General features: G+C 48.4%; 1 protein-coding gene across 2 annotated transcripts in view; it reads left to right on the top strand.

The window, feature by feature from the left end:
* The window catches only part of KAZN (kazrin, periplakin interacting protein), a 223311-nt gene that overhangs the window by 157993 nt on the left and 44403 nt on the right, over window positions 1-20915 (top strand). For both annotated transcript variants that reach the window (XM_081016197.1, XM_081016198.1), the window contains exon 2: window positions 11359-11550. In XM_081016197.1, coding sequence (XP_080872323.1) covers window positions 11359-11550 — 192 coding nt within the window. The remainder of the gene's footprint in view (window positions 1-11358; window positions 11551-20915) is intronic.

Genomic DNA, 20915 nt, shown 5'->3' with positions numbered 1-20915 from the left:
GACCACAAGCTTAACAGCGATGCAGCTGCGAAAAAAAGAAAGAAAGAAGTTAATGCTATACAGTGGTACCTCAGGTTAAGAACTTAATTCGTTCCGGAGGTCCGTTCTTAACCTGAACCTGTTCTTAACCTGAGGTACCACTTTAGCTAATGGGGCCTCCTGCCGCTGCCGCGCCGCCACCACACGATTTCTGTTCTCATCCTGAAGCAAAGTTCTTAACCCGAGGTACTATTTCTGGGTTAGCAGAGTCTGTAACCTGAAGCGTCTGTAACCCAAGGTACCACTGTACCAGGCTGCATCAACAGAAGCACAGTGTTCAGATCAAGAGAAGTGATAGTACCACTCTATTCTTCCTTGGTCGGACCACATCTGGAGTGATGTGTCCCGTTCTGGGCGCCACAATTTAAGAAGGATGTTGACAAGCTGGAACATTTGCAGAGGAGGACAACCAAGCTGATAAAGGTTCTGGAAACCAAACCTTATGAGGAACAGTTGAGGAAGCTGGGGATGTTTAGCCCGGTACAGAAGAGACTGAGAGGAGCTATGATAGCCATCTTTAAATATCTCAAAGGCTGTCACACGGAGGATGGAGCAAGCCTGTTTTCTCCAGCTCTGGAGGGTAGGACCCAAACCAATGGATTCAAGATACAAGAAAGGAGATTCCGACTAAACATCAGGAAGAACTTTATGGTGGTAAGAGTTGTTTGGCAGTGAAACAAAGTCCCTCCTTCCTTGGAAGTTTTTAAGCAGAGATTGGATAACCATCTGTCATGGGTGCTTTAATTGAGATTCCTGCATTGCACTAGATGACCCACGGGGCTCCCTTTCAACTCTACAATTTGCTTCATCTGCTTGTTTTCTTGAGTCCATCCAGCTCTGATGTGACATGAGCTGAGCACCAAGAGCTTTGCTGGAATGTGGGCTGTGGCTCGGCAGTAGATCACATGCCATGCAAGCAGAAGGGTCTGGGCGCAATCCCCAGTGGCATCCCTAGGGCTCAGGGATGTCCAAACCCTGGACAGCTGCTGCCAGGCAGAGTCGTCATTTTTCATCACGTTTGGTCAGGGCCAGATTTAGGTTTGATGAGGCCCTAAGCTACTCATCAGGTAATGGGCCCTTTATATGTCCAGCTGTCCTTTGTCAACAACAAATTGTCGCTGTTGAATATATACTATATGGTAATTTATGGACCTAGTAGGTATCTAAAGTGATTTGCACATGCAGAATGTAGGCACCCTATATATAGAAATGAGCAAACCAGTGATATTTTAGGGAGCAGGCTAGCAGGCAGGGCCCATTACTTACATCATAGGAGCCTACACAAAACACTGTTGCTGTGTGTTTGTTTTTTATCTTGTATTTTGAAAATGTACATCCAGGTTTTTTTCTCCTTTAATTTTTTTTGGGGGCCCCCAAGAGAGTGGGGCACTAAGCTATAGCTTGTTTAAAGGACCCCTGACTATTAGGTCCAGTCGTGACCGACTCTGGAGTTGCGGTGCTCATCTCGCTTTATTGGCCGAGGAAGCCGGCGTACAGCTTCCGGGTCATGTGGCCAGCATGACTAAGCCGCTTCTGGCGAACCAGAGCAGCGCACGGAAACGCCATTTACCTTCCCGCTGAAGTGGTACCTATTTATCTACTTGCACTTTGATGTGCTTTCGCACTGCTAGGTTGGCAGGAGCAGGGACCAAGCAATGGGAGCTCACCCCGTCACAGGGATTCGAACCGCCGACCTTCTGATCAGCAAGTCCTAGGCTTATACATAAATCCGGCACTGAGTTCGGTGCACTGTTTTGCCTGGTTTTTCCTCTTAACGTGTCAGGTTGTGACGCGTGAACTCAGGCAGGAGGGAGAAGATAAAGGTCTATTTGCTGTTGGGAACATAGGAAACTGCCTTCTGCGAAGTCAGGCCTTTGGTTCATCTACCTCAGTGTTTCCCAGAGTGGGGTTTCTTTGGACTACAGGTCCCATCATCCCTGACCACTGCTCCTTCAAGCTAAGGGTGATGGGAAGTTGTGGTCCAAAAACAGCTGGAGACCCAAGTTTGGGAAGCCCTGATCTAGCTCATTGCTGCCTACACTGACTTACAGGAGCTCTCCAGAGTTTCAGGCAAGAATCTGTCCAAACCCTACCTAGATATGTGCAGGAATGAATATGAGATCTTGTGCACTCATAGTAGATGCTCTGACACTGAGGTACGGCCCTTGCCAAAATTAAAGTAATACATATAGTAGGGGCGGGTCATTAAATCCAGGGAATAGAATTACCTAGTAGGGATGAAATTTGAGGCGTCGTCTTGCTTCGTTAATTTTTCACGAATTAGAGAGCCCATTCCTTTGTTGCAAGCTCTTTCATTCCTGCGGAGTATTTCATAAGTCTTCAATGTGCGTTTCGGAAAAAGAATTCCACCTACGTAACCAATAAGGAAGTGGTGCAGAACCGAGGGAATGGGTTAGTTGTGTAAAGTAGTCCTCTGAATGCTAAGTGTTGGTAGCCACAAGCAGGAGAGGACTGCCACCTCCAGGCCCTCCTTGTGGGATTTCTGAAGTTAAAGCCCTAATTGTGGTTTCCTCCAACTGATTGTTCCACCTTTCTTGACCTGATAGAAGCAGGGGTGAGATCTGCTCTCAGAGGGCACCGTGGCTTCAGCCATTGATTACAGCGGGGGAAACAGAACATTGAGAATGGAGATTGCTTACACTTTTTTAAAAAGGACCAGTTACTCTCTCTCTCTCTCTCTCTCTATATATATATATAGTATTTATATATATAGTATATATAGATAGATAGTATTTTTTCGTGTATAACACGCCCCCGGGTATAAGTCGCCCCCTATTTGGGGGGACTCAAAATTAAGAAAATGGGGGGAGATTACCCCCATGTATAAGACTACCTCCCCCCCCTTTTTAACATTATTTTTAAGTAAAAAAAAACCCTAGTCTTATACACGGAAAAGTACAGTATATAAAAAAACTAAGTAAATTTTGGGGGGAAGAAAGTCTTTGTAATCCCACAAACACATGTGGGCTCTCTTGTAATGCTCATTTGCTTGGGGGGGTGATGCAGAATATGTGCTGTTGTAAATAATTTTGAAAAAAGGGCAAACTCAAAGTGCACCCCTGGTCCAGAGCCTGTATTGCAAAGCCATGTTGTGATGATGGGGTGCCAGATTATATCCTTTGAAATTCACAATTTTCTGAATTTTGCAATGCAGTTCTCCGGTGGCAACATGCATACCAAAAAAATATAATTGCATGTTAAGAGAAGAAGCGCCCATAATAATAGTACTGTTCATGAGAATCGTATACAAACATTTGAACTCATGACAGGGAAATGCATGCATGAAGTGAGAGAAACACAAAAGACATGCACAAATTTGTAGGACTGAGATTGGAGGCAAATTATTTAGTGATAGTAGCTTGCCTGCACTCAGCTTTTAGTCACATTTCTTCATTTGAAATATTACGTTTGCCACCCCCCTGCTCAGGTGTAGGATTGTGGCCTAAGTTTTTTAAATGGGTTTTCCAGTGCTGAGAGACGTCCTCACACAATTGACAACCATAATTACAGGGTTAATGCCAGGGGAAAGCCGTGTAGATTTTCTGCAGAGCAAATGCCTTCCTGCTCAGCTTCTAGCATGTGGTCCTGGGGAATACTTTAGCCAGGGGAAGTGAAAAATCTAATTTTAGCGCCAGAGTTCTTGTACTCCACAACCCTTTAATTTCTCATTCTTTTAAGTCCACAATCACTTGCAGCCATGGGGCATTTCACTCCGCCCTGTGAGCCTGAAAGCTGGGCCGTGCTGTATTCTTTAAAATGCAGCTACTGTTCATTCTCTATAGCTGCGTCGCTCGTTTCAAATCAAATTCACGTATATTAGGGGAAGGGGGGAGGTGTTGGGGTTCTGGGCAGCAATTAATAATATGCAAGTGTGTGGATTTATAGCAAGTGTGCTGGGTTTGTGTGCACAGGGAGCAGTGGTTTTGTTAAAAAAAAATAATGCAATGTCATTTTTTAAAAAAGATTCTAACTCTGGAAGTGAGCCCTACATGAGCCAGTGTTGTAAACTGGTCAGAATGGTCAGATTATCCCAGGCAGAGAGGCTCAGTCCTGTGTTTCAGCTGATTTACCTCACAGGGTTTTTGTAAGGATGTGGTGATGGTGGGAACTAGGTACACCTGAACTCCTGAGAGGAAGAGTTGGCTAAAAACTTAAGTAATATTAGAATAACTTAAGCTGGATCTGGACACATTAAAAAAAATTTTTTTTCAGAAAAACATGTTGTAAACCTCATAAAGGGAAATCCTGTTGCCCAGAGACAGAACTCTACAGCTCCATATGGTGTCACAGTGTTATAACCCGTTTTGTTGTTGTTTAGTCATTTAGTCGTGTCTGACTCTTCGTGACCCCATGGACCAGAGCACGCCAGGCACTCCTGTCTTTCACGGCCTCCCTCAGCTTGGTCAAACTCATGTTTGTAGCTTCGAGAACCCATATAACCCATTTAAAACACCTTTATTGTTATTATTTTTACTAATATAGCTGAGTCCTTAATCATCATCCCTCACTTGGGGGGGGGGGGGGAATTGAGCCTAAGGATGCAATTCTAAATGGTGACCCACAGATTGCCACTCTGTTTACAGGATGCAGCACGGGGAAGAATTTGGGAGGTTTCATGGTTGCCCTTTGAGGTTTGACCCACTTGCTAGAGCTTACTTGTGGTGCTTGGTACCACACATCCCACACAATGTATGTTTACCCACCCATAAGTCACCAGAGGGAGGGTGGGAGCCGCCACCCTCACTCTCGATTTGACATCACATATCACCTGGTAAGCCCTAGCTCATTGGCTGCGTTGTGTCGTCACCAACTCAGCGTTGCTTCCTGCCCTCCTTCCGGTGCTCAGAATGACCAGGGAAAAGCACATCCGCCCCCAGGATGACAAATAGCTGACAGCATATAGGTCAGGGAAGACAAACAGGCTTTCAGCTCAAAGAAGTTCCCTCAAAACCACTCGGCTCAGCCTTAACAGCAGAAGTTATTTGCTGTGACGGGAACTCCACCATATCTTGAAATCGTAATGCCCTCTGTTGAAAGCTTTTGGGTAACCAATGTGGTTTACTCTTAAGCCACAGAGAATGCCGTCTTAACGGATGCCGCCTGAGGGAATTGGAAAAGGCGATGGATCTGGTGCCAAAATTCTAGGGTGGAAGTATCCTCGCCGTGGGGTGCTTTCCCAACTATCGTTCCTCTCGGCGCAGCTTCTGCATGAAACCTTCTTTGTGAATCAGGCCCAGCATTTCTGCAGCCCCCCTCTAAAAAAAGAGGGGGGTAGGGTGGCCAAAACTGGTTTTGAAATCATGAGGTTTCAAAGCACCGGAGAGTTGTTTTCTAGAACTATTAAGCTACAGTTGGAGAAACACATGTTGTGAGTGAAAATATGGCCCCCAGTCCTCTCTCTGTGGCCCCTGGGACTCTCCCCCAGGAGTGGGGAGCATTTGGGGGCCAATTTGGGTGGGGCCAGAGAAACAAATGCGAATTTTATCCTTTCTCAGCAGGCTTCTTTCCATACTCAAACCACAGGCAATAGTTGTTATCAGAGTCCAAGGGTACATCCCACTGGCAAAAAGGCACAAGGAAGGCACAAAACAGGCCTGTGAAAAGGGTTGTGGCTGCAGAGAGTTTCCAGGACCAGATAGAGAGGCCTGGAGATCTGCAATACCACCACTACCAAAGCCTGAGATACCCTAGAAGCAAAGCGCATATCGCCATCCTCTTGCTTCCAGCTGGCAGTTCAAGGTACTGCTCAGGCACCTTCTGAAATCAATGGGATTTACGTGCCTATTAAGCAGGCGTGGAGTCCCCGTGGGCTTTTAAGAACTCATCCCTATAAACCCCCTTGAGGACTTGGAATCATAATAATAAAAAGCGAGCGAGAACAGCAAACTGTAAGAAATGAAATCTCTAATCCATCTTCTGACCTGGCCTCCCCCTCGGCATCAAATGAAAGCAGATCCTTTAATCTCGCCACTGTCTAATTACAGCCGGGGAAAACATGCTAAGCAAAGCTGTGCCAAAGTGGCACTCTGTGCCAGGAGAGGGGGACCCACCCCACACTGCCATCCTCTCGAAGGCATAGCCAGAAAAAAACGCACCTGCCTTTGAACCAATTGCCAGGGGCCACATGCTGGGTTGCAGCCAACTATGCTCTACCCAGAGTAGACCCATTAAAATTGATTTCAGTGCTCCGAGTCGGACTAATTTTGGAAACAACCCTCTGATGCAGTGGAAAACAGGCAGGTGTCCAATTTTATCCTTGAGGTTTTAAGCGCTTGATTCTCCCACTTTGGTTGTGTCACATGTTTGCAGCGTAGACAACCTGGAAGTAATGCTAACCACCCCCTTTTTCTGACCCTAAGCAGTGTCTGCTCCACATTCGCTTGTCTCCTGTATGACTAAATTACTTCTGCGCCCACAGCCTTTCATTGTTAAGTAGTTTAAAGAGATAGCCAGCTGCTGCTTCCCCACTGGTAAACACACCTTGCCATGTCTGTGTAGTGATATCCTGGGATCTTCACAAACACTCCAACTTTGGAAGGGGAAGGGCCAGTCATTAAATGTTGATCGCTGCAAGGGAAGTGGAAGCCCAGTATTTTTCTGGGATAAAACCAGCTTAATGCCAAGGGTGGGAGGGAGGTGAGGAGGAGGAGGAGGAGGAGGAGGAGGAGGAGGAGGAGGAGACAGACCCAGGTAGGCAGGGGGAAATGCTCACATAGGACATGGGAACATGAAGCAGCAAGGTGGTTTTAATATTATTTACTAGATTTTGCTCTTCCTTCAAACCAGCACCTATGGGTCTCCTCGGCAGGCAACTGTTATTATCACAGTTCAAAGGTGCTATTCAGCCAGGCAAAACCACGAATGGCCCCCAATTATTGTCCTGCACCCACGCAGTGGGCAAACGGCTTACCTGATATGTGGAATGATTCACACTTGGGGAAGTGTCATTGCAGGCCATCCCTGCCTCATCGTATTGTTGGGGATGCCAAGTGCATCAGTAGGCTGGCTGGCAGTTCCTTGCCACCAAGCCTTTAGCTGCGGATCCCCATTCCTTGGAATCATAGAGTTGGGAGGGACCCCAAGAGGCATCTAGTCCACCCCCCCCCCCGCAATGCAGGAATATGCAGCTGCCCCTTATGGGGCTTGAACCTGCAGCCTTGGTTTGTTTTTGTTTCATTATGTATTTCGTGTTCTAGTTTTGCGTTTTTATGTTGTGATCCGCCCTGGCATCTTCGGATGAAGGGTGGTATACAAATTAAATCAACAATTAATAATAATAGCAAAGAACTCTTCCTCCTCAGTGTTCCACCCACCAACCTTCTCCAGAGTGACCCTAGGAGCCAATCCTCAGTGGCTGACTCGCCTCCTTTCACTCTGATTAGCTCCAACCAGCACAAAGGATAAGAAGACTGCTTCTCATTGGCTTAAAAGCTCCTTCATGCTGATTGGGCAGCTCCAGGGTGCTGGAGAGTGGGACCCTGCTGCAGAATTAGTAACCCCTGCCCTCCTGGACTATAACCACTCCCAGCATTGGCTATGCTGGCTGGAGCTGATGGGAGTTCAGAATTCAATTGCATCTCAGGGACCGTTTCCCCAGCCCCGCCTTTGTTGATGTGGAGCAAATGTGAGCCTGTGGATGTTTCGTGAAATTCTAGCCCATGGTGGTGGGAGGGGAGGATGTTCTGTGATGTTCTGCTGGTTGTTGCACATGATAAAGGGGAGTTCTGTATCTTGGCTGACAACCGGAGAGACGTTTCCTCAGCAAATTCTTGGCTCGCACTTGCAGTTTGGGAAGGTTGGTGGAGCTTGCCAAGTGGAATGCGGGTTGGAACGAGGGCGGGATGCATGTCAGGAAGTCCCTGGGGGGAGAATGTAGACCTTTTCTTTCTTCTCCTCAAAAAGCAGCGCTCTTGCCTTGGGGTGGAACTGCTGGATGCCGCATGCTGTGTTGGCGAGGGCTGAGCTGAAACTGCACACCTCGCTTCGTGTGAGCATATTTCAGGGATATATATACAGCAGTACCTCGGGTTACATATGCTTTAGGTTACATACGCTTCAGGTTACAGACTCCGCTAACCCAGAAATAGTACCTCGGGTTAAGAACTTTGCTTCAGGATGAGAACAGAAATCGTGCTCCGGCGGTGCGGCGGCTGCAGGAGGCCCCATTAGCTAAAGTGGTGCTTCAGGTTAAGAACAGCTTCAGGTTAAGAATGGACCTCCGGAATGAATTAAGTACTTAACCTGAGGTACCACTGTACTGTAAACACAATTGCATACCTCTAGTTAAATGTATATATTCATTGTGAATATATGCACAGTGTTTTGATGCTGTACTTCAGGCACAGGCAAACTCGGCCCTCCAGATGTTTTGGGACTACAACTCCCATCATCCCTGACCACTGGTCCTGTTAGCTAGGGATGATGGGAGTTGTAGTCCCAAAACATCTGGAGGGCCGAGTTTGCCTATGCCTGCTGTACTTCATGCTACCAAGCTCACTTTCCTTCTGTGCTTTCACTGTCCACAACCGGCAGTGAGGGAAAGGGCTGGTGAGAGCAAAACAAAAATTAGGAAAATGATGGCAATAGGAAGGGGTATACTGAACAGCACTTAAATGTTCGGCAACAACAGTATCACTTTGGTGGTGGTGGTTATTGTTGTTTAGTCGTGTCCAACTCTTCGTGACCCCATGGACCAGAGCACGCCAGGCACTTCTGTCCTCCACTGCCTCCCGCAGTTTGATCAAACTCATGCTGGTAGCTTCAAGAACACCATCCAACCATCTCATCCTCTGTCGTCCCCTTCTCCTTGTGCCCTCCATCTTTCCCAACATCAGGGTCTTTTCCAGGGAGTCTTCTCTTCTCATGAGGTGGCCAAAGTATTGGAGCCTCAGCTTCAGGATCTGTCCTTCCAGTGAGCACTCAGGGCTGATTTCCTTAAGAATGGATACGTTTGATCTGCTTGCAGTCCATGGGACTCTCAAGAGTCTCCTCCAGCACCATAATTCAAAAGCATCAATTCTTCGGCGATCAGCCTTCTTTATGGTCCAGCTCTCACTTCCATACATCACTACTGGGAAAACCATAGCTTTTACTATACGGACCTTTGTTGGCAAGGTGATGTCTCTACTTACCATGCATTAAATTTATATAGCTGCCCATCAACAGCTGCAGCTTGCTGTTCTAATCTTATGAAAGAGAAAAGCTTTTCTCTGTCTGCATTCTCCATGGCCTGTATAGTATTATAAACTTCTATCATGTCCCCTTTTACTTGCCTTTTCTCTGAACTAAAAAGTCCCAAACATTTACCCACAGGGGAGTCGCCCTATCCCCTTGCTCATTTTGGTGCCTTTTGCTGAAACTTTCCCAAGCCTGCGACATCCTTTTTGAGTCGAGGTGACCAGAAAGATTTCCCTGGGGAGATGCTGGTGTTTGTCGCATGCCCTCACAGAATATCCAGCGCCTTGCACATTTGACCAGGTGCACTCTGTTTCCCATGCCAGCTGGAGAAGGAAGCACACAGAAAGAATCTTCTGTTCTTTCTGCCCGCCTACCAGGGTTGGCATGGGGTTGTCCTTTGGTTCCAGATCAGGCTTGCAAAAAACCTCAATTAAGATGAAACCTTTTGTGTAGCTCTCCCTTTTCCCACCGGAGCCAAAGGACTTCCCAGCCATCCTCCCTTTGCCTGGCTCTCACAAGTATTGAGGTTATGTGGCTTGGCTTTGAAAAAACATAATATTAACCCTGCTCAAAGCAACCACCCTTTTCCCCACCCCTCTCCATTTTGCTTCTGAATTACCTTGTTTTTGCACCGCCCGGGTTCTATTCATTCTTTTGTGTCCCCATTGGGAAGGGCAGGCTGTTGTTCCCAAAACCGTGCCCTCCCACTGTCCTGTTGCCAAAGAACGTAGTGAAAAGATCGGCTTAGAATAAAGGGTTTAGAATGGAGGGGAAATACAGGTTTGGCAGGGAAGAAGATTGTGGCTCAGGTCACAACCCAGTGACCTGCCCGCAGCAGAAAGATACTGCCCATAATTTGCAGACCTCATCCTTCCCAACTTCCTTTCCTTCTGTGTTGTGCTTCAGAAACCAACTTATGGAAGCTGCCAAGGGTGTCAACTTGAATAAAACGGGGGGGGGGGGGAAGGTAAGCTCCGCCCTTCATATGTGATTATATGATGTAGCACACACACACCATATGAATGGCAATGCCCAACAACTTGCGGGGGGGGGGCAGCTCCCTCAAATATTTTATTGGGGTGGGGGATGGACCTCAGCCCCCAGGAGTTGGCTCCTATGTAAGCTGCCCTTTTTTCAGCTGAAGTGCAGCTTAAAAATACACAATAAAAGTAAATCAGCCCCACTGTGGTGTACAGGGGCTGTTCATTCATTCAGATTAAAGGTGGTTGTGCTAACCTGTTCAGGAGGAGGGGAGATCAAATTCATTCTCTCTGCCCATTCCAGCTGCACACCTTGGTAACATTGCTTGCCCTGTCCTGGACAATATCCTTTGGAGGATGCAGCAACCAGAACTGTACAGAATGCATCTCAAGCGCGGTCACACAATGGATCTGTATAAAGACTGGCAGTTTTATTTTTAATCCCATTCCCTCCAATGGGCTCACAGCTTTGTATGTGGTCCACCTCCATTTCCCCTTCACAACAACCTTGTGCCAGGCTGGGAGTTTGTGACTGGCTCAAGGTTACCCAGACTAGGGATTTGAACCCAGGTTCCCCTGACATTCTAACCCAGTGTTTTCCAAACTTGGATCTCCAGCTGTTTTGGGACTACAACTCCCATCATCCATAGCTGTCAACTTTTCCCTTTTCTTGTGAGGAATCCTATTCGGAATAAGGGAATTTCCCTTTAAAAAGGGGAAACGTTGACAGCTATGCCATCATCCCTAGCTACCAAGACCAGTGGTCAGGGATGATGGGAATTGTAGTCCGAAAACAGCTGGAGACCCAAGTTTGGGAAGCACTGTTCTAACCTCTGCTCCACAGATAGGAACCCTGATGCTCTCAGACATTGTTGAGCTCCAAATCCCATGGGCATGGCCTATGGGATTTGTAGTCCCAGCAGCATCTCGAAGGCCACAGGCTTCCTCATCTCTGCAGCGTTTTATATTACATGGCAGAGCTGATGCTGTTGGCGGTGGTTCCTTAAAACAGCAACGGCAGAACTGCAACGGCACTTGGGATCCTGCGACGCTAACCCTCATGATTCCCCGGAGATCTTCCTGAGCCGAAGGAGGCGGCCAGCCCCTCGCTTCCTGACATTGTGTTCCTCTTTCCTCGCAGTGCTTCTCCGGGAAGAGGTGTCCCAGCTTCAAGAGGAGGTTCACTTGCTCCGGCAGATGAAGGAAATGCTAACGAAAGACCTGGAGGAGACCCACGGCGGCAAGTCGACGGAGATCCTCTCGGCCACCGAGCTCAAGGTCCAGCTGGCGCAGAAAGAGCAGGAGCTCGCTAGAGCCAAAGAAGCCCTCCAAGGTAAGACCTGGACTTCCCTTCTGTATATTGTCGTGACATGAAGTGTGCATCATTCGCTCCATTCGCCCTGCCTCTCTAAGCCCAAGCTACTCGCCTCATTTGTGAGCTTTGAGCAGCACATGTCTCGTTCCCTTCCCACTCTAGGTAAAGGTAAAGGGACCCCTGACCATTAGGTCCAGTCGTGGCCGACTCTGGGGTTGCGGCTCTCATCTTGCTTTATTGGCCGAGGGAGCCGGCGTACAGCTTCCGGGTCATGTGGCCAGCATGACTAAGCCACTTCTGGCGAACCAGAGCAGCGCACGGAAACGCTGTTTACCTTCCCGCCGGAGCAGTACCTATTGATCTACTTGCACTTCGATGTGCTTTTGAACTGCTAGGTTAGCAGGAGCAGGGACCGGGCAATGAGAGCTCACCCCGCCACAGGGAATCGAACCGCCAACCTTCTGATCGGCAAGCCCTAGGCTCTGTGGTTTAACCCACAGCGCCACCCATGTCACAGTTCTGTGATTTTCTGTTCTGTAACTTGTGGGCCCTCTGCCTCATTTGGGCCCTGTTTCATCCCTTTGGCTGTGTTGCAGATTCCACGCACCCTCAACCACAATAATGTACTGATGCTCCTCTAATGTGATATCATGAAAGAAAGCCCACATGGGCTACCTCAGGGTTGTTAAATGGCAGCCGCTTTCTAATCCTTACTCAGAGCAGGCCCACTGAAATTAACAGACGCAGCTGACTTAGGCCCCCAAACTTCAGTGGGTCAGCTCGGAGCAAAACTTGGCTGGGTGCAACTGAGTGTTGGCAGGTGAGGGTAAGGCCAGTGAAGGCAAAATAAAGACTGGGAATGGGAAACCGCAGCCAGGACGAAAGGTTGCTGATCCAAACTGGGAACCATGCAAAGGTGTTACAAAATGGGGAAACAGCTCAGTCGTCCCCCAATGCTCAGAGCTAAACTTTTCCCGCCCCCCATCCTTCTATTCCCATGTCCCACAAAAAGGGATTCTTTCACCAGTGGAGAAAAGGCTGTCCCTTCACCACGGGAAACAGAATTGGTCTCTAAACATATACACCTTTTTTACACACCTTCCAGACCTCAAACACATACACACAGGATCTTTTCGTTGGCACAACTGGGAGGCCGGGAGGGGTGCTATTCATTCACTGTTGGAAGTTTTGCAAAGGAAGGGAATTGGGCTCCCCGGTAGGTGTTTTTAGAGATTCCTGCCTGATGTGGTCAGATCCAGTAAAATTCATCTGAGCCTTGAAAAGCACACAGAGTTGAAGGAGGAAGTGGGAAAGAGTGCCCCTCTATCGACCTCTTCCTTCAACTCTATGTCCTTTTCGAGGGCTGCAAAGCTAACCACCTTCACTATCTCGTGGGGCAGCTCAGAAACTCCGTGAGTGCCAGGGGAAGACCTCAAGGGCATCATGGTACCCAGGGACACCACCTTGGAGGCCCCCATGTTAGGGGCTTCCCATAAGCACCTGTGGGCTGGATGGACCTTACGCTCTGATCCAGCAGGACTCTGGTGTTCATATGCAGAGTTCTGCATAGCCCTGCTGGTGCAAAAGGAGAGGGAGGGGGGTTCTCTCTGCTAATGTACTAGAAGCTCAGCGTGGATGCGGCATTTCATAGCTACGCTAAACCGCCAGTCCTGATTGCTCCCATCTATCCAAATTACCTGCAGAGGAAAGCGACTTCCAGCGGTTCATGCTGGGCACCGAGAGACTCTAAATATAAACTCCAAGCTGCACAACATACCACATGTGGGTTCCTCTCTTCTGGTACCTTTCCAAAGGTTGCAGAGAAATGCCATCAAAAGACGTTAGACTCAAACATGATAAAAGCACAGTCTGTTTAGCAAGCAGGAGAAAGCGAGAGCAGAGGAGAAATGCAATGAAAATCAGTGGTAAGGAGGCAGCTTCCAAGGCCTGTAGAGTATGGGTAGGCAAACTAAGGCCCGGGGGCAGGATCCGGCCCAATCGCCTTCTAAATCTGGCCTGCAGACGTTCCTGGAATCAGCGTGTTTTTACATGAGTAGAATGTCCTTTTATTTAAAACGCATCTCTGGTTATTTGTGGTGCATAGGAATTCGTTCATATTTTTTCCCAAAATATAGTCTGGCCCCCCACAAGGTCTGTGGGACAGTGGACCGGCCCCCTGCTGAAAAAGTTTGCTGAACCCTGATCTAGGGGCTACTTAGTAGGGTCGACTGGCAGCAGCTCTTTAGTCTCAGACAGAGGAGAGGCTTTCAGGCCACTTGCTCCCCGATTCTTTCAGCTATAGAGATGCTGGAGGTTAAACCTGACCTTCTCTTTCTTTTTTGTTAAATGCACAGTATGGTAAGGCACCACTTGTTAAATTCTTATCTGTATTCATTCTGCCTTAATTTCTCAGAATGTGGGTCTGCTTTCTGGACTGCTCTGTCCCTTCTCCACTCTGCACACAGAGAGTTGCCGGTTCAATCCCTGGCATCTCCAAATTTGACCTCTCTCTTAAAACCTGGGAGTGTCTCTGCTGGTCAGTGTGGACAATACTGAGCTAGTTGGGCCATAGTTGGACCATATAGAATCACAGAATTGTAGAGTTGGAAGGGGCTCCAAGGGTCATCCAGTCTAACCCCCTGCAATGCAGCAGTCTCAGCTAGATCATACATGACAGATGGCCAAACAACCTCTGCTTAAAAACCTCCATAGAAGGAGAGTCCACCACCTCTTGGTGGGATCCCATCCCTCTGTCAAACAGCTCTTCCTCTATTAAAGTTCTTCCTGATGTTTTATTCGGAATCTCCTTTCTTGTAGCTGGCGTGGGGAGGGGAGACTCAGAAGGATTCAGATTGTGGTGCTAGGAGATTAAGGCTGCCTTTCCCAAAGATAATAATAATAATAATAATATTTTATTTATATCCCGCCCTCCCCAGCCAAAGCCGGGCTCAGAGCGGCTAACAACAGTAAAAATAGCACAGTTTACATAAAATCACAGTCAATTAATTAAAATACATTCTAAAATCAATTCAGAATCGAATTAATGGCAACCATTGGGCTAGAGTTCTATGATGATTACAGAAGGAGAGAGGGGGTTAGACTGTGCCTTGGCCAAAGGCCTGGTGGAACAGCTCCGTCTTGCAGGCCCTGCGAAAAGATGTCAAGTCCCTCAGGGCCCTAGTCCCTTGTGACAAAGCGTTCCACCAGATCGGGGCTACGGCCAAAAAAGCCCTGGCTCTGGTTGAGGCCAGCCTAACCTCCCTGTGGCCTGGGATCTCCAAGATGTTTTTATTTGAAGACCGTAAGGTCCTCTGTGGGACATACCAAGAGAGGCAGTCCCGTAGATATGAGGGTCCTAGGCCGTATAGGGCTTTAAAGGTTAAAACCAGCACCTTAAACCTGATCTGCCCTTTGGTAAATAGCAGTGGCAGAGCGTGCTTTCATTGTGCCAGGGTGGGCAGGGTGCAGAGGGTGAAGGGAGCCCATTGCATGCCCAGCGTCACCAGCCCTGAGCCGCTTTGTGAGGCTGGAATGACCCTTGCAAAGCAGCTCGGGGAGGCTGTCATGAGAAGGACGCCATGCACCCTTCATTCCCACCCTCGCCCTTAGTAAATAGAGAACACAGGACATATACCCCTTTGTCTTTTCGGGATTCAGGTTAGACAAATTTGCAGAGGATGAGGTTACGAGTAGCTACTAGCCTGTCAGGATGCTGTCAGCAGCTCCCGGCTGGTTGCCCAGGAAAGCATAAAGATAAGGAAAAGTTTCTTACAGTCCTTTTTTATTTCAGTCTTTACAGAGAGAGGCTATAGAACCCAACCTCTTGAACAATGGTGTTGTGTCAAGTGAATCTCCACCCCTCCATCTCTCCCACTTCCTCATTCATCATCTTCACCTCCTCTATGGGTGCTGCTACATACCGTCTCTCTTCGAGCTCTTTGCTCTCCTACTTTTAAGGCTCACCAGGTTCTATGAGATGGAGGTCTGGGATGCTTTCTAATGACAACATGTTGCTCTGGCTCTCCCATGATTTCCCAGCTTTCCCTCTCATCTGCCTCTGAGCTGCGACCTCCCTCAATCCACTGTTGTAAATCTATACTGTCTTCCTCTTCCCTGGAAGGGTCAGGATGGGGAGATGGTCTCCACCATTCCTCCTCCTTGTCTCTGACATCGCCCCTACGTTTTCCCTCCACGGTTGGGGGCAGTCCATGCTTCTGAAAAGCAGTGGCTGGAAACTGCAGGAGGGGAGAGCTGCTGTTACACTCAGGTCCTGCTTACAGACTTCTCTCAGGCCTCTAGCTGGCCACTCTGAGGGCAGATTGCCGGACTTGATGGGACTGTGGCCTGATGCAGCAGCCAGGCTCTTTGCTGTTGTTGTTGTTTTGTTCTTAAGCTGAGGAGAGTCTGCATGTTGCCACATGAACAGAGCCACACGAACGAACTGTTCTCCTGCTGAATGTGGGTGTATGTTTGGCTATGCTTGACGGGCTCCAGTAGCGCTTTGCTTTACACAGCTCTCTACTCCCGACACAGACTCAGCAACAGCCGCAATTTTAGTAACAGATGTTAATTCTTATTTGGAGAGGGAAGACTCCTGCGCTCTGCTCCCTTTGATTAATTTTTTTCCCCCTTCCAGTTCGCTGCTTCCAAACCTGCAAAAATTGCTGAGATGCCTCTTTCCTTGAGCCCCTTAAAATCCCAGCGATCTGCTGAAGAGGGGCTTACCTTATCGTAGCCTGAATGCAGAACAGGGATTAATCGGGCCGCCTCTGAGATGCGTGGAAATGCATTGCCAGGGAAGGTTTTTGATCGGCTGTTTATTGTAGTGCAAATGCTACGATAAGCCGCCTGCCGCCCTCCTTTCTCGTGCCGCGGAAATGAACACTTCTCCAAACGCAGGGGAAGCGTGGAGGAAATTGCCTGGCGCAGACAACTTGGGTGAAAATTATATGTCGAGATGCAAAATAGGCTGGGTCACATGCATCTCAGGAGCTGGTGGGATTCTGGATCAGGTCACAATGATTTAGATGGTGTTAAAAGGGGGGGTTAGACTAATTCTGGAAGGATAAAAGGTAAAGGGACCCCTGACCATTAGGTCCAGTCGTGGCCAACTCTGGGGTTGCGGCGCTCATCTCACTTTATTGGCCGAGGGAGCCGGCGTACAGCTTCCAGGTCATGTGGCCAGCATGACTGAGCCACTTCTGGTGAACCAGAGCAACGCACAGAAACACCGTTTACCTTCCTGCCAGAGTGGTACCTGTTTATCTACTTGTACTTCATGCTTTCAAACTGCTAGGTTGGCAGGAGCAGGGACTGAGCAACGGGAGCTCACCCCATCGCGGGGATTCGAACCGCCAACCTTCTGATCGGCAAGTCCTAGGCTCTGTGGTTTAACCCACAGTACCACCCGCATCCCTTCTGGAAGGATAGGATCATAGAATTGTAAACTTGGGACCCCAAGAGCCATGTAGTCGAACCCCCTGTAGCACAGGAATCTTCTGCCCAACATGGGGCTCAAACTCACGACCCTGAGATTAAGAGTCTCGTGTTCTACCAACTTGAGCTATAATGGGGCAGGACCATAGCCCAGTGGCAGGGCATCTACTTCGCATGCGGAAGGTCCCAGGTTCAGTCCCCTGCATCTCCAAGTAGGACTGGGAGAGATCCCTACCTAAAATCCTGGATAACTGCTGCCAGTCAGTGTAGTTAATACTGAGCTAGATAGACCAAAGGTGTGTCTTGGTACAAGGCCGCTTCCTGCATTCCTCCTTAAATCAGCCCTTTATTCAGAACCATGAGGACTGGAATCTTGCTTCGTTTTTGCAAGCAAAAGGGAATGTCTCCTGCCTGAAACCCTGGAGATCCATTGCCAGGGCTGGAGAACCTGCCCAGGAATCCAAAGGTGGGCAGGGGCAAAGGCAAAAATGGGCAGAGCCATGAATGTAAATTCCAGTTCTGCATGGGAGTTCATGCAAAGAGGCATTATCACAGTTCAAGGACACATTCCATTCTTTATTTACTTACAAATTTTCCAAAAATAAAATACAATTGGTAAACGCTTTCCAATATACATTCCCTTGATAGTCGACTTCCCTTCCAGCCTTCCATGGCTTCCTCAAATTATCTATTGCTGCTGCATATTATAATTGACTTATGCCTTCCTTCCTTCTCCTTATTCTCAGAATAACTTTTGCTGCTGACCTTACTCTAAACCTGCCAGCGTTTTAATATGTTTGCAAAAAAAATTTTTTTTTTAATAATCTACATTTTCCAACCCTCCTTAAAGGCCGTCTCATCTCATTCTCTATTTTTACTAGTTAAACTTTCCAATTCAGCATCTTCCATCAATTTCAACCGCTACTACTCTTTCCTGGGTACTGCATCCTCAAGGACCCATTCCAACCAGGCAAAAACAGCCAAGAAGGGTGCAAAACAGGACCACTGAGAGTCGGCACCTGGGGAAAGAGGGCAGGGCCTATGGAAGGTCGCAAAGACCAGGTCAAGAGACCTAGGGTGCTGCATCTGCCCTCTGTGCCTGATGTTCCCCAACCCTGGTGAGGACAGTAATAAGCTACTAGATGCACCAGTAGTTTGACCAAGTCAGCTTCTTGTACTCTGTATCTTCTTATGCAGCATGGACATCTGGACAATGCAGGGACTTTGGCAATGCAGCAAATGCAGCTATTTATTCAGCTCACCCAAGGGAGGCTAAAGGAACAGGTTTGGCCTCGTGCTGAACTGACTCAGCTGTCTCAAAAACACACGCCTTTGGGTCACGGAAGGGAGAAGGGAGTCACCTTTTGCAAGACAAAGGAACCTGGATCAGCAGGTCGAAAGAACCTGAACAGGTGCAGCTGGACAAATGTGCTGGGGGACAAGGCCAGGCCAGGACCATAGGTGACTATACCCCAATCTAAGCCCTGCCCCCTGAGGTCCTTGGCTGAGCTGGAGTGGCTGGGAGCTGAACATGGGAAGTAGTTTTGCACCAAGTCAGAGCGTTGGTCCGTTTATCTCAGTATAGACTCTACACTGACTTGCAGCAACGCTCCTGGGTTTCAGATGCGGGGCATTAACAGGCTCACATCCAGGGAATGAACCTAGGGCCTTTTGCCACTGCGATCTACTGCCTAAAGGTAAAGGTAAAGGGACCCCTGACCCTTAGGTCCACTCGTGGCTGACTCTGGGGTTGCGCGCTCATCTCGCTCTATAGGCTGAGGGAGCCGGCATTTGTCCACAGACAGCGTGGCCAGCATGACTAAACCGCTTCTGGTGAACCAGAACAGAACACAGAAACGTCGTTTGCCTTCCCACCAGAGTGGTACCTATTTATCTACTTGCACTTTGACGTGCTTTTGAACTGCTAGGTTGGCAGGAGCTGGGACCGAGCAACGGGAGCTCGCCCCGTCGCGGGGATTCAAACCACCAACCTTCTGATCGGCAAATCCTAGGCTCTGTGGTTTAACCCACAGCGCCACCCGCATCCTGATCTACTGCTTAGCTACAGCCTTTTCCTTTAGTGACCATCCTGGTCTCCCAAGTGGTTAGATGAGGCAATATCACAATGCTGTTGAACTACCAGCTGCTGGGGGATGACTGTGGGAGAGAAGCATTGCCTTCATGTCCTGCGCTGTGGGCTTCCCAAGATGCACCTGGTTGGCCAAGGCAATCAACAGGATGGAGGAACTTTCTGGTGGTAACAGCTGTGGGGCAGTGGAACGGACTTATGTCAGAAGGTGTTGGTTGGAGCAATGCTTTAGCTGTGATTCTTGCACTACAGGAAGCAGAGGTGCCAAGTTGTGCCCAACATTGGGGGGGGGGGCTCACCTCACGTGTGAAGTCACATGTGTGTGACAACACACACATGTGACACCAGCGCACTGGGCTCGCCAGAGGGCTGGTTATGAGCCCAGCAGTCTTCCTGTGTTCAACAGAGGGTCGCACCAGAGTGCTAGACCCTCCTAACTAGCCCAGAGTGTCAGCGCCAGATGGGAAGGAGCAATGGGCTCACCAGCAGGGTTGCGCCAGAGCACCGAAGGTCCGGCACATTGGTGCGCCCCTGCTGATGAGCACAGTGCATCTTCCCATCTGACACTGGTGCTCATCGAAGGGTTGCACCAACACACGTGTCCCAGCACACACAATGGAAGAGGTCAACGGCTGGGAAGGCCAACCGCCAGGAGCTTCCTCCAGCCCCTCAACATTGAGAGGGCCCAGCCAGTTGTCCAGGGATTTAAAGGGGGCTGAAGACACCCCAGCCCCCTGGAGTTGGCGCGCCTGGCAGGAGGTTGGCCTAGTCCCTTCCAAATCTTCAGCTCTTTGATTCTATGACTAGATGGTGTTTGCTTTGGTTCAGCAGGGCTCCTCTTCCTTGGTTCTTCTGACTGTTCCCGGATGCTTTCTTAGCAGCCACTATTCATCTATAGTGGTAATTGTTCAACTGTGCGTAATGTTTGTAGCCATTTCTATTAATTTTCTTATTAATCCTATTTGGAATGAAGTTCTCCAATGGCTAATAAATCTCTCTCTCATACTTTAGTACTAATCACTTTTTGAAGAGGAGGAGGAGACTCGTCTTTTGTTAGAGAGAGAGAGAAAGTGCAGACTATATTAATTTCAATGATTCTTTCCCTCAGAAGTGAAAAATGAGGACTAATGGTGCTTTATCTATGGGTCCCCTTATTATATATTAGGGATGAGCACTTTGTCTGAATCCAAGTAATTAGCCATTTATTTGAGATGGAACTCTTGGTGAGAACTCACTCTATAAAACGTGTCCATTAATTTGAACGGAACCAATATCTTAATAAATTAAATCAACTACAGCTGTGTGTAAATGCTGTGTCTATCTCAAGTCAAATTTCCGGATGGGAGATAGATCCTGGACTCATAAATCAACTCCTAGAAGGACCCCTACATTGGCTGAAATAGTATGAGATTTAAGGTGAAGGCAGGTGTGATGTTTTACAGGCAGCAGAGGCAGTTTAGTAGTGCTTCTGCAGCTCTGCAAAAAGCAGAGTTTCTGCACCCATGCCTCTCTCCATCATCTATCCAAGCAAACCAGAGCACTGCTGCTGTTGAAGGACACATCCTGGTTGGTTTAAAGCACTTGGGAAGGGCGTGGTCAGTAAGGGGCGTGGCCTGGAAAGAGGAGGCGTGGCCTGGGAAGAGTCTTAAGACCTGGATAGAGAGCCTTGGAGGGTTCATACAGCCCAAGGTTCCCCAGCTGTGTCTTAGACTGCTTTGCTTGCGAACACCTGGGGAGATTTTGTCACCTTTCCATCGGTTTTACTGTTACCTTCACAGTTTATTTCATTGTGTGAGGCTCTTCCAGCTGTATGGTCCTGAGCCAAAATGAATGAGCAAGAATGGTAATGGAGCTGGAA

Source organism: Podarcis pityusensis (genome assembly GCF_964106645.2).
Source record: "Podarcis pityusensis genome assembly, chromosome: 8".
Classification (NCBI taxonomy): Eukaryota; Metazoa; Chordata; class Lepidosauria; order Squamata; family Lacertidae; genus Podarcis; species Podarcis pityusensis.
This window is presented reverse-complemented; position numbering and strand designations above follow the sequence as displayed.